This window comes from Pelmatolapia mariae, linkage group LG23 (genome assembly GCF_036321145.2).
Source record: "Pelmatolapia mariae isolate MD_Pm_ZW linkage group LG23, Pm_UMD_F_2, whole genome shotgun sequence".
NCBI lineage: Eukaryota > Metazoa > Chordata > Actinopteri > Cichliformes > Cichlidae > Pelmatolapia > Pelmatolapia mariae.
Window position 1 is genome coordinate 26,739,743 of NC_086246.1, and position 14,454 is coordinate 26,754,196.

The 14,454-nt window shown below is 43.6% G+C and overlaps 1 protein-coding gene across 1 annotated transcript; it reads right to left on the minus strand.

Annotated features, from left to right (window-relative positions):
* Window positions 1–1,510: 1,510 nt before the first annotated feature.
* On the minus strand, window positions 1,511–5,326 carry pou3f3b (POU class 3 homeobox 3b). The gene is made up of 2 exons (XM_063467362.1): window positions 3,361–5,326; window positions 1,511–2,957 (listed from the first exon to the last, which is right to left on the minus strand). The coding sequence occupies exons 1-2, from the start codon at window positions 4,585–4,587 to the stop codon at window positions 2,856–2,858; spliced, it is 1,329 nt and encodes a 442-aa protein (XP_063323432.1). The 5' UTR covers window positions 4,588–5,326; the 3' UTR covers window positions 1,511–2,855.
* Window positions 5,327–14,454: the final 9,128 nt, after the last annotated feature.

A 14,454-nucleotide genomic window follows, 5' to 3' on the forward strand; every position in this document is an offset into this window, starting at 1 on the left:
AGAGAGGGTGTAAAGTTTTTTTTTTTTTTTTTTTTTTTTTTTGCTGGCTTCACGTGCAGCAGCGTGCCTCCTCTGCTGCCACTTTTACTAATGGAGACAAAGAAAAATGATGCCCACTTCTCTCTATATCATTGAATTCAGTTGCTAAGCAACTAGTATGGGGAAATCATCCGCGAAATTCAAAATCCTGCAGCGCGAGGACACGTTTGGTGAGTTTTTGCTGAATAGGCGAGCAAGACAACTCCAGAAAAAAAATTTGAAATAAATAAAATATGTATATATTTTGTATATTTCCAATACAAATTAAAAAAAAAAAAAAGTTTGAAAGACAGGGACACGTTTTCATGGTGACAAAATTTGCATGATAACAACAACAATAATAAAAATAATAATTTAGATTTACTACAGGAAGACAAACATTACAAGATGCTTTTTTTTGGACTGCGCAGGCGCTATTAGTGATATTGTTTGGCTGGTATATTTCCCAGTCAGACTGCACCGTGCTGAGCCTGTGGACACACTTGGTGCTTACAAACCTCAGTGACCCACTGCCCCGGATCCTAAAACAACATGTCAGCCCCACCGGGTTTATGGAGCCCGTGGACCCAAACACACCTGCACAGCGAGGGGCAGAGGAGAGCCAGGCAGCCGGCTTATAAAGTCTAACTTAAGGAAATCATTGTGCGGATTAGCCTCTCGTAATGTTGAGCAGAATTAAAGCAGGAGGATGAAAAAAAACCCCAAACATGATGCTGAGTGTGTTTATCTGGACTGCGAGCTTAAATATTACATAACACACAACCCCAGAACATCAGGAGGCTCCACACAGCAGCGACACTAACCCACAGCGCCCTACTGTATCTGTAGTATACACACACACACACACACACACACACACACACACACACACACACACACACACACACACACACACGCACACACACACACACACACACACCTATCTATCTATCTATCTATCTATCTATCTATCTATCTATAGATAGATATATATGTGTGAATATACAAAACAGCAGAATTACTGTAAAACCACAGTCGTTTGTTTTAAAACTACACAATAGAGACACTCGTTTTAATCCACATTACTTATTTCTGTTTTAAATATAAGTAGGAACCATTTCCCAGCCTGAAGGCTAACTTTCCTGCTTTTCGCGCAGGCCCTGAAGAGGCAGCAGATGTAAACAAACAGCCAGACGAGCACATGCACTGTGCAGGCCTGCAGCTGACCGCGATGTTCCACTCACACACACAGTTATGGCATGATGACGATGATGATGATGAGAACACTACTGCACCTTTACCCCATCCTCACGCACTCTTACTGCGTCAACAAATCCCACGCGCTGTTTTTTTTTTTTTTAATAAATGAATCCCGCGTTTTATTATTATTCTGCAGCTGTGCACGCAAATAACAGCATCTGGATTATTTTTGAGCTTTTGTTTTAAATACATGAGTAAATAAAAGTGGAAAACACAACATGACTGCGTTTCATTCTAACAAATTTATTGTGTCTCAATCAGCTCGTACGGAACCACTACTGAAATTAAATTACAATCAAACTGATCACATCAAAATATACCCTTATTACCTAACAACGGTCAGCTTATGGTGATTTGTGCTCCTTTAGAAAACAAAATTAAACAAATAAGGGCAAAAAAATTTTCATATATATGTAAATATATATACATATATATTTACACATATTTTAAAAAACAAAAACAAAAAATAAAACAATAAAAACAAGAGAGGGGAAAGCATCTTACACAAGTTCCTTCAGGAGGAGGAAGGGGTGGGGAGGGTGGGGGGCAAGAAAAATAAATTACCGTGTTGAAAGTATTCCCAATAAAATATTAAAACAAGTCATTTTTGGATGAAAAATATAAAGTAAATAACTCAGATCAGTATCTGATCTAGTGATCTATATTGCCGCCTTTACAGTTTTTTTCCATTTTCTTTTCTTTTTGTTTATTAAAACCTACCAAAGAATACTGCTTACAAAGGGCAGCATTAATAGGATATCCACAGCACCCACTCAGTCACACTTGGCAACAGAATTTTTTTTTCTTTTTTTGTCCTTTTTCTCTCAAAGAAGTGCAGCTGGAGTCTTTTGCAAATGTCTCTATTTGTTGATGAGGGGGGGAAAAATATATATATATATATGTTTATATGAAGAAGAAAAAATCCACTCGTGGTGTCCATTAAATAATAATAATAATAATATTAATAATAATAATAATAATAGGTAGAATCGAAGAAGCTCCCACGTGAAGGATTTTGTATTTTTTTTCAGGTCAGTCCTGGTCCTGCTCGTCTTTTCTTTCTCGTGAGGGGCCTCAAAGATGGCAAACAAAAAAGGGAAGGAGAAGAAAAAAAATATATCCCTAATTCTCCATAAGTGAAACCATGCAGTCCACCTCAAAAAGAAGCTGCAAATGATAAAGGAAGCCTCGTGGATGTCACTCTTCTTCACACAGTTGCAGTTTTTAACCCCCCTCCTGTCTCTCTCTTGTTATTGTTGGGCATGGAGAAGTAGAAAGGGGCGGTTCAGTCCCATTTCTGAATATACAAAAAAAATAATTAAAATGTAAAAGCCCCAAAAAGAAAAAAAAGGGCGTCCTTTGTTGGTTCTTCAGTCAAACACAGGAAAATGAGAAATGAGGGGTGATATTTTTTTAATTTGTCCTTTTTTGTTTTTTATGGGGATTTGGAGGGAAAGAGAATTTTCTTTTTCTTTCTTTTTTAAAAAAAAAAACGGAATCATCATCGTCATAATCATAATAATAATAATGATAATAATAATAATAAAAAATACTTGGGTTTCCTCTTGGTTGTTGTCTCAATGCGCCAAAATTACCTGGTGGAATGAACTTGTGGTTGTCACCCTCTGGTCGCTCGCTTCACTTGCATCATCTTTTAAGTAATCTACTAAAAAATGCCCCTGAAAGAAAAAAGCAGAAGGAACCTTTTAGGTAAAGACATTTCTTTAAGGGCCTGGAAGAAGAGAGGGGGGAGGACACAAAAAGAAAAAAAAGAAGGGAAGGGGTGAAGGTTTTTTGTTTCTGGTGAAAAATAGATAACACATTTTTGTTTTTGTTTTTTTGTATTTTTCTTGTTTTTGTTTTGCAGTCTCATTCATATTCCCTCACAATCACAGTATCAAAAAAATGTTTTTTTACTGTCTTTTTTCTGTTTTTTTGTCTATCTTGGCGATAGTCTGTATGGTGTTGCTTTTATGTCCTAAACAGTTTTAATTTGATATAAAATATTCTGCTGTGCTGTTTCTATGTTTCACTGAACATTCGTTTGCAGTCCATGGAGGGGGGCGGTGTTTCTGCACTCACATTGCCGACCTGAGAGTACACATCCTCCGGCGTCTGCGCCACTCCCGGGGGCGTCATCCGTTTTTCCTTCTGTCTCCTATTGCAAAACCACACTCTAACCACCTCCTTCTCCAGCTGCAAGTTGTCCGCCAGGCTGCTGATCTCCTGGGCCGAGGGCTTGGGGCATTTTAGAAAGTGGCTCTCCAGAGCCCCCTTGACGCTCACCTCGATGGACGTGCGCTTCTTTCTCTTCCTCCCCTGCGCCGCGATCTTGTCGATGCTGGTAGGGCTGCCCGTGGAAGAGTCGGCCTCCTCGAGCCACTTGTTCAACAAAGGCTTAAGCTTGCACATGTTCTTGAAGCTGAGCTGCAGAGCCTCGAACCTGCAAATGGTGGTCTGCGAGAAGACGTTCCCGTACAGGGTGCCCAGAGCCAGGCCCACGTCTGCTTGCGTGAAGCCCAGCTTGATCCTCCGCTGCTTGAACTGCTTGGCGAACTGCTCCAGGTCGTCCGAGGTCGGCGTGTCGTCGTCCGAGTGCGGGTCGTGGCTGTTGACACCTCCGCCTCCTCCGCCTCCGTGGTGCTGGTGGTGCGGATGCTGGTGGTGATGGTGATGGTGGTGGCTGCCGTGGTCCAGGTCCGGGGTGTTCCCCCTCACCAGCCCTGGGTGCACCAGGCTCTGTCCGCCCGGGCTCAGCATGCCGTTGACAGTGAAGCCTCCGGGTTGGGAGTAGATGAGCGACTGCTGCTGCTGCTGCCCTCCGGAGATGGAGTTGATGTGAGCCGCCGTGGTGCTGCCCCAGCTCCCGGCGTGAGTCTGATGGGGAGCTAGGTGGGGGGGCCTGTGGTGTAGAGCGGTGCCCGTGTGCAGGTCGTCTCTGCCGGATCCTTTCACGTCCTGCTGCTGCGGGCTGCCCGTCATCCCGACCGGGCTCGACGACCAGGGGGACCCGGCTTCCGCCGCGGCCACAGCGGCCGCCGCTGCGGCCGCGGCGGCGTGCGGCAGGGACGTCACCCACTGGTGGGCATGGCTCAGCATGTGCCCCCCGTTGCTCGCTGCCATGGCGCCCTGCATAAAGTCACTCTGAACCATCTTGACCGTGGGGTCCCCCCTGTAGCCCCCAGACCCGGAGGTAACCGCAGCGCTGCCCGGCTGCATGCCACCACCTCCGGAGTCAGAGTGCACGATGGAGCCGGACGATAAGATGCTATTGGTGGGGAGATAAGGATTGGAAGCCGCGGTGGCCATTCCGTCAACCCCTTATGAATATGTTTGTGGATAACCCCCCTCCCTTTCTCTCTTTCTCTTTCTTCCCCCTTTTTTCTTCTTCTTTTTTTCTAAAACAGTCACTTCTCTCGAGCAGGCAAATTGTATCTCATGAATTATTCAAACTTTTAAAAGTACGGGGAGGGTTTTTTTCTCTTTGGCAAACACCATCGGAAAAATAAAATAAAATAAAAATCCTGGAGTAGAAAAAAAAGTGGATAAAATCCTCTCGTGTTTACAACATTCTACTGCAGGGATTAAAACATCCACGTCTTTCAGAAGCCCTTTTTCAAACCATGTGCTGTCCGGCTCGAAAGTTTCTCGCTGGGGTGAGACTGCGAACATTAAAAATTCAAATAAGAAAAACGGCACGCGCTTGTCCCGAAGCAAACTTTCGGTGGCCGCAGAAAACAAACAAAACACACGAAGAAGAAGGAAAAAAAAAAGAAAAAAGAACAGCCTCGCAAATTCTCCACAGCGTACAAAGTCCCGGTTTATGTCCCCGTGTAGATGTGGAAACCATGAGCGGAGTGTCCTCAGTTCTTTTGTAATTCAGTCGCTGAGATTTCTCCCCTCGCTTTCTTCTTCTTCTCCTCTCTTGTTTCCCGGCGCTGTGGCCGTGCTCGAGCCCGTCTCTTTGTTCTGTTTTGATGTGTATAAACCTGCCAAACCGCAAACTCCCGTTCAAGTACAATCCAGTGGAACAGTGCGCGGCGCTGCTCGCGAGCCTCTTCTCTCATTCGCTTGTTCTCTCGCTCTCTCTCCCCCTGCCTCTCTCTCTCTATATCTCTCTCTCTCTCTTCCCGACAGCCCCGCCCCCCTCCAACACCCCCCAAGTCCTCCACCCTCCCCACCTCCCAGCCAGAGGACGCGGTGTTTTACCCCCGTGCGTCCGCATTGATTGGTTACCCGGGGCGTGATTGGCAGATTTTTTTTTTTTTTTGCCAGCCTTGCTCCGGGCGCACGAGCCCTCCTTCCGGCTGTTCCGATTGGCTGAGTTTTAATTGCAGTCCAAACAAAACCTGGGGTACAACTTGGTAGTAAATAGTGGTGAGATGCTAGTACACAAACGGGATGAGGAGCGCGGGGGAAATAAAGTTTGGATAAACTGACATTTAAACCAAAATCAAGATAAACGCTCTCCGGTGTGTTCCACGTGTGTCTTTACAGACAAATATGCACGTTTTAGTGGATAAAAAGATTAGTTTTTGGGAGTCACTCCTCTCTGGGACGTGAGTGCACAAAAAAGGGCTTTACAGTCTCAGGATTGTGGGGTTTGTCTAAATCCACCTGCTGAAGAGAGCAAACAAAGAAGCAAAAAACAGGCTCAAGTGAGACTGCCATCCTGTATCTTACATCCAGTTAACAGATGTGGGCGATTGATACAAATATCAATAATAATGATATCAACACTAGTATCAGATTGAAACTAGCACAATAGGGTTGATATTTCGTATTTATCCTCCAAGTTCAGTATGTAGCCTGCTGAAGAGTGTTAGTTCTAGGTTGTTTTTTTTTTTTTTTTTTTTTTTGGGGGGGGGGGGGGGGGGGGTTGTTTGGAAATGACAAAAAACAAACAAACAACCCAACTCAGACGTACACTATAAAAAATGTCTGAACCATTTTTTGTTGACTGTCACATCAATTTTTTTTACAGCCTACAGCACATTTAAACAGGAGCTGACTCGAAAAGTCCTTTAGAGACAGGTATGTTTACATTATAGGCCTCCACAAAAACAAAATAAAACAAAACAAAAAAGTTTCAAAATACACGAAAACATTGGTGGATCTATGGGGGGCAACTGATGTAGAGCCTTGACCCCCAACTCCCAACTTTTGTGTGCTTAAAATAGTAGTTTTTGTGGATATCCTGTGGATATTTTGTTGACTCCACTGACATACAGGGTGAGTTTCACTTATTTCTCTAAAGAGATATGTGCCACCCTACCTTGACCCCCCCCCCCCCCCCCCCGTCTCCACAGACACACACACACACACACTTGCTGGCCCCCATGTAAAATTTTCTAGCTCTGCCACTGCACGAAAAGCTTAACTACTTATTGTAGAAAGTTAAAAGTTAAAAGAAAAATCTCAGTGATTTTGTGGTTATTAATACGTGTTCAGAATTTGCAAATTGATGATGACTGGTGTCATAAATAAAGACACACCGCTCTCACCTACGTGCGGGTTAAAAATATCGATATTGATCGGTATCGATATTGAGTCACTTTTAAAACACCTGGGGGTGAGGCAAGAAAAGTGGTGACCAAAACAAGGGCGAGCTGAGCAGCCCTTTACGGAGACATGGCCTGCACCGTCACTCAAGATGACCACATGACCCCCCCCCAGAGATGAATGGGGCCCTTTGTGAGAGGACATCCCCCCCACCCCTCCCTCTATTTTCCCCCTCTCCCTGCGTGCTTATATACGCATGCACCAATGGGTGGTAATAAGCCACAGATATATAGCTCCCACTGCACCCACTGGCTGGGTTTGGGCCTGTAAGCAGGTGAATTTCAGGCAGATTAGCGGCGCATGTCCCGCCTTAACCCCCAACATCGCCTCATAAGCTCCCCAAATCAAAGATGACGCAAAGACTTTTATTGCAAATGGGATTTAAGAGCAAATATAAGGCGGTCGAGTAGCTCTGTACTCCATGCCAGTGAACCACCACCACCACCACCGCCCTCATTCCTCCCTTCTTCTTCTTCTCCTCCTCCTCATCCCCAGCAGATTTAATTTGGACTGGGCTCAAAAATCGAGGGAGCCTCGTGGATTTGTTTACATTGAATGGGCAGGCTAGGGCCCAGAGCCGTGGGGGCCCCCTCCATTCATTAATATACAGTGAGGATTTCTGTCTAAATTACTGCTGCTCAGTCCACACCGCCGCACGCTTTGAAAGGGCGTCTCAGGCGGCCAGCGGCACAAACGTGACAGCCAACACATAAGCAGAAAAGACAAGACCGGAAAAAGAACAGAAGAAGAAGAAATATGTAACATACATAAAAGAGGAGTGAGGGAAAGAAAACAAACCCACTCCTCTCTGATATGTGATGTGTTTATTATTTATTTGCTTACTATAAAAAAAGGTCCCCCAAGTTCCCCTGCTGAGGATTGGGGGTGGGTGGGGTGGGGTAGTGGGGGGTGGTAGGGTTCATTTATTGTGTATGAAAAAAAGAAGGAAAGAAAGAAAGGAGAAAAAAAGGGGGGGGGGAGAGGAAAAAAAATCATCCCCAAGTACAACAAGAGACGAACAGTTAGTGCTGATTTTCATTTGCATAAATTTTCATACATTTTGGTGAAAATAATAGCGGAGCCGAGCACAGCTCCTGCTCAGTCGAGGCAGAGGGAAGAAAATCTCAGGGAGCACCGAGTCGTAGGAAAAAGACACACAGATAACCGTTTCCAGGCTGCACGCGAGCAACGGTGAAGCTTATTTATTACCCCCCACCTCACACACACAGCACCACCCAACACACACTCACACACACCGACACCGACCATCACCGGCACCAGCTCCACTTTTCTCGGACACGAGGTAAGTCAACAATCATCGATAACCTTTGCTTATTTATTTATTTGTTTGTTTATTTTTTGCGCACGAGGGATGTTTTGGAGTTTATCGCCTTCTTGTTCTTCTTCTTCTCGCTCGTGGCTTGCTCTCTTTCCCCCACCTCCACCACCACCTTGTCTGTCCTTTAAACGACATTTCAGCCTGCACTCGTATCCTCCTCTTCTTCTTCTTCTTCGTCTTCTTTTTTTTGGTTTCCTCTCTCCTGAATGCGTAAAAATCAATATGCTCGCCGCAGTTTGCGCCCCAGCCATCCCGTCTCTTTCTTTCCTTTCTTTTTCTCTTTTTTCTTATTTTTTTAAATTAAATATATATATATAAATATCGGGCAGATGCTGTGCTGCTTTGTAGCGAATGTCCACCGGAGAAAAGTGCAATCAATCACATTTTTAAGCAGGGAGAGAGAGAGAGAGAGAGAGTGGAAACCCCTCAGTGGAATCCTCCAGAGAGTTCGCGTAGGCAAGTGCAGTATGAAAATGGGTTTTAATACGAATCGATCCTCCACTGCTGTGGAGTTTGTTTAAAGTTTAGGAGAGAGGAGAGAAAAAAAGGCTTATAAATAGCGCGGATTTGAATGTGGATGACTTCAGATTTTGTCGTGTGTGTTTTGGTTTTTGGAGATCTTCCAGTGAGCGTCAAGAAAAGTTTTCTTTCTTTCTTTCTTTCTTTCTTTCTTTCTTTCTTTCTTTCTTTCTTTCTTTCTTTCTTTCTTTCTTTCTTTCTTTTTTTTAAATAAAGGCAAAGAGAAGAGTGGGCACAGGAAATAAGTTTGTGTTATATTTTACAGTCGAAGTTGATTTGAGGAGCTGCTGAGTGTGACTTTTTTTTCTTTTCCTTTTCTCACGGGTTAAAAAACCCCTTTCCCTTCATTGATTCAGGGGGCAGAGCATTTCTGAGCCCAGCGCTTGGTAGCCATGGTGAGCCCAATAAAAGAGGGGGAACACTGGTCGCATTAAGCTGTATGTTTGTGCACTGGAGTCGAGATGAAAAGGGGCTCGGTGTGTCCCGGGCCAGCAGCACCGGTGCTGCCCGCTCCAAGCGGGAGGAGAGGGGCAAACAAACCCGCTTGATTTGTCTGTTATTCCTTTTTAATTATCGCCTTTTAACGATGTTTTCTCATTTATGACTCATCTCATCTCAGAAGTTAACTTTAAATTCATTAGAACAAAAATCAACACCAGATTCTTGACTCTTCATGATTTTTTTTTAATGTAAATAATTTTTGTAATTTATTAAATAAATTCTCGTGTATTTGAGCTGCATTAAAGGCCTCTCCACCTCTCGGCGCTCCGGTCGGTGCTGAGGTGGAGGAAACGGTTTGCAAGTCGTTGTTGGCCTCGATGATTGAGAATGATGAAGCTGCCGCCAGGTGTCGCGCTCACTCATGGTGCAGCTTACACTGCAACCCCCCTCCAAAAAAACCTGCCTCTTTAATATTTGTGGGCTTTATTTGAATTATTTAAGAGTTTATTTCATTAAATCACAAACCTAGTTAGCTGATTTTACCCCCCCCACACACACACACTTTAAAAAAAAGAGAAAAAAAAAAGAAAAATGTAATTCTGCAAGAAAAAAATGGATCCTTTCACCCTCACCTTGCTGTGTGCCAGTGCATTTTTTCAGCCCCCCCCCCCCTCCTGTTTTTTAAAGTATGAGTGACTGAATGGCATGAAATGGGCTTTACGTACATGTATATTTTCTTGCAGTGCGTAGGTGCGTTCCCACTCTGCTTTATGGCATGAATCGATGGCTGAACGGGGAAGATTGGCAATTAAGATATCGCCCGCCCACGGCAGGAAAAGTGACTGATTTCTGTGGGTCACTGCAACAAAGATGTGGTGCTCATTTTTGAAAAACAGGGGCAAACACACCATACAATATATATATATAATGAAATGAAACTATTTATATATATATATATTATATATATATTTTCTAAATATGTCTTAGACCTCCGCGTAAAACTTCAGCTTTCTAAGGAATGCTGTCTGTATCGATCCGGGACAGGAGCCTATCAGCGAGAGCGCAGTCCTGCACGGTTCATATGCATAGTGGTTCAGCCGCCATCTGCAGTCGCCTGAGCCATAAGTCTGAGCCATATGAAGCAGACGAGGAAGCGGGGACTTTAATAATTATTAGCAAAGTCAAAGGCTCTTTCTTGCAATTCCTCCCTCCCCGTATTGCTCTACCGGCCATTTAGTATCCAGTCTTCATCATCCTCATCATCACCACAAGCAGCAGCAGCAGCAGCAGCAAAAGCACTGGGTGTTATCACTCTGCGTTATGCACCCGTTCTGACAGTGATGGTTATTGGTAGCAGGGAGCCAAGTTGCACAGATCGCCAGGAGCAACATTTTAAAGTTGATTTTATTCAGAGTATACTTGCTGCACCTGCACTACACAACCAAAAACACTAAATTAGTGTCACTCTGTCCCCCTCAAACCCCTCACATATCCAGAGGTGGATCCATTCAAATATCGTTAGTATCGATACCAACGTTGGTATTGGCATCAGATCATAGCGGCGCAATAGGGTTCAGATTTTGTTTTTATCACCTAAGTTCAGTATGTAGCCCGCTGAATTGTGTTAAATACATAATTATTTTGGAAATGTAAAAATCACAGTGACTTAGTGGTCATTGAAATGTGTTCAGAATTTAAAAATCATGACACATTGCTCTCCTCTAAATAAGCTGCCTTTATAGGTAAAAGATATCGGTATTGGTATCGGCAATACTGTCCCTGTATTTACTTGGTATCAGGTTGATGTCAGAATTTGCAGTATCACCGAGTTTGGTCACTCTGGCTCTACTTTCTGCATCCGCCGGTTTATTGGGGAGGCACTCCACCACTACAAGTTCCAACATTCAGATTATATTGATGCATTTCCCGCCATTTTAATTATGCTGCCCATAAGTTGCCTATGGGCACCCATAATTTATCCCCCACTAATCCCCACGTGACATACGTTGAGTGCGTCCCACGTCGGGGGCCAAACGTTGATTTAAAGCCGAATCCAACTTGGAGCACTTAAATGATAATGTAGCTCCTGTACTGCTAATTAAATGGGCCACACTGAGTCTAAGCATTAAACATGCCTTCAATTTCAGACATGAATGGGATTTTTTTTCCTCCACACACACATACTTCAGCCATTCAAACGAGACAGAGGCTCTTTATTAATATTCTATTATTAAAGGCCACCGTAGAGTTATATTGCACTACACGGGGCTGGTAATTGCCCCGTATTAGTCGGTGAAAGCACTATAGGCCTACAGCTTGCAAATAGGCCAACGCGGAGGTAAAGATTATATGTTTAGTGTTTTCGCAGGACTCACTCAGTAGTGACGCTTGGTGCTCATTTCAAACAAGAGTCCTGGCTCAGGCGTTGCATCAGCACAGCCGGGTATTGATTTCGGATTGGAAATCAGCAGGGATGTTATAATTTGGTGAAAAATAGAGATGGCTGTGCCTCTTTTTTTTTTTAAAGAGAGGATATAAATATATATATAAGTAATTCTTTCTATGTGTTTTTGACAATGAATTAAAAAAAAAATCACTTTCAATTAGGCAAAAAATAATTAAGTTTTAAGTTGTGCAAGAGCAACAGATTGTAATTAAAATGATTTAATTTAAAAACAAAGGTCAAAAGTTGCACTGAGGCTGAGCGCATATGGAATAAGGTGAAGGCGGGCGCATGTAGGAGGAAATAAAAGAGTGAGGAGGTGGGTAAAGGTGTGTGTGTGCTCCAGCTTTGTCCCAGTCTATCCCCACCCCTCACTGGGTGCCACACAGTCATCCATCCCCCTCTCCCTTTCCTGCACCACATCAGCATGGACACACATGCTTAACCCCCACCAACACACACACATACAAACACAGACACACACACACACACTCCACCTCCAGCAGCAACAGCATCAAAACAAACCCAGTTTTATTGTGTATGCAAATCAGTTTACGGACACGCTGCTATTTTTCTGTTCTATTAGCCTGTATTACACATGCTAATCAAGACTGATATTCTGTTATTAAGCCGAGTAATTAATAAATAAACCAAATCCGCTGCAAATCAACTCTACAGACTCGTACTTTGGCTCAGCGGCCTGGTTTGCAGCCGCTCTGCACGTCATTCCTGCTTTTTTTTTCTTTCCTTGTCTTCTTCTACTCCCTTTTTTGTTGTTGTTTTGTTTTTGTTTGTTAAACAGTGGCGGTCCCCGAGGATAGAAGAGGGGGGCTCGTGGCACCTCCCTGCCCAGGATTACATTAATCAAAGTATTTATTTCCCTCGGGGAGAGAGGCGCAAATCACTCCAAATCCCAGTAAAATTGGATAACAGAAGAACGGGCGCACCTAGGGTAACCCGCTCTGCCACTTTTTTGTGTGTGTGTGTTTGTCTTTGAGTGTTCATTTCACCAACTTAATGGATTTAGTTCTATCTAACTTTTTTTTTGTGGAACAGCGTGGGGAAGAGCAGGGTTGCGTGGAGGAGGAGGATGAGGGGTGGGGGGGGTGCACAAAGCTAGAGGTATTGGGGTCTTTGAGAAGACAAACAACATAATTGGATGGAAGCAGGCGCTCAGGTAAAGAATAAAAACAACACTAACCACATCCCCGATAGGACTCACTCTGGATATAGAGCTGTACAAATAATAGCCATTCTCTTGATTCCCTGTCGAGGCTACTATAGGCATGTCTGGGTCCGAGCCAGCGGCGGGGAAAAAAACTGAGATCTTCCATCTGTGATAGACGCATTCTACCTCCAGCGCTAAAGCCGCCTGCTTTCTCCACGCTAAGTCTGGTCAATCCACTGCAAACCCGCCAAATTCCCGATCCCGTCCTTGCGCTATTTGCTCAGTAATTACGTCTGATGTTTGGGTAAAGCCCGATGACTAATAAATCAGCAAATGTTTACAGCCAAGCTGCTGCTGATAAGGCAATAAATACAGCGCCCAATATGGTGCCTATTACAGGTAATGCAAATAAAATAATAGGGCTGTAATTTTTCCTTATGTGTTGCTGTGGCAGTGGCGCTGGCGCTGCCTCGTCTTTGATATTCATGAGGGAAATGGGGAGGAAATGTCGTCTCTTGGTCTTTATGGGAGCCACAGCGTAGTGCAAATCCAATGCTGTTGCCTTCATCCCAATCAGGGGATAAATAATGGCCTTGTTGTGTCACAGTGGAGCCTCTCGAATGCGTGCAAACACATTTCTGTGTTTGTAGACACATGCTCGCACACACACACATACTGTTGCTGCCATGCATGCTGTGTTGGTTGCGGGTATCAAGGGTAGTCCCCCCCCCCACACACACATCCCCAGGCAGGGCCCTTGCTCAGACCCAGGCCTCTCAGGGTGATCATGTGTATATGTGAACAAGCATTTTGTGGGTATTGCATTTTGCAGAGCAGAGAAAGCTGCACATTTTGGCTTCTTTTCCGCCTCGCGTATACGCATGCGCACATGTGAGTTTGTGCCTGGGTGCAGGTTTGACGCACATGTGCAGACAGACAGCGCAAACCTGCATCTGTCTGATGATCCATGATGCTTAGCAAATGAGCAGAAAATCTACAGCTCTAATGGGACCAGCACAGGTTGGATGGAGGGGAAGGTAAAGAATGTGTAATCGGAGTGGTGAAAATGCTAAAATGAGTGTGCACAAGGCTGTTAATGCAGGCTGAATGCCAGAGTTGACTTTGTTGTAGCCCTTGGACCTGGACACCATGTGCTGCTAGAATATATATATATATATATATATATATATATATATATATATATATATATATATATATATATATATGACTTTTGGCTTAAAAAACAAACGAAAAAACTGTTATCAACGTTTTAGCAATCAGGGGACAAAATTTATAGCTCTTATACTCTTTCTTGTCTTAAAAAAAGACTCATCAGAGGGTTAAATCTGTTTATAAACAAATATTATTCAGACAGTTCTCAGTTTATCGTTCAGATTGTTTGAACTTTAAACATGAGCAACAGTCTTCATTTCTGAGAATAATGGCTCTAATGTTCTTACTGCAAGTTGGTGATCTTTACTCTCTTGCACTGTTTTAATAATCTAAGGATTCTTTTTCTTGAGCTGTCCTGGACTTGTATTTAAACATGCTCCACTGTGTTCATTTTTGTAAAATGTATCGACAAAAATAAGATTTTGTTTTTAATACTGCACATTGCTGTATGCTCTGATTGAACTTGTGAAAATATAAAGAAATTTGGTCACATTACAGATGATGTATGAGAGTCATTCAATTCCTACAACA

Coding starts and splice junctions, on each gene's coding strand:
- pou3f3b (XM_063467362.1), bottom strand. CDS start 4,587: ATGGCCACCGCGGCTTCCAATCCTTATCTCCCCACCAATAGCATCTTA. Junction 2,958..3,360: donor TGTACTCTCAGGTCGGCAAT/GTGAGTGCAGAA, acceptor TTTTTCTTTCAG/GGGCATTTTTTAGTAGATTA.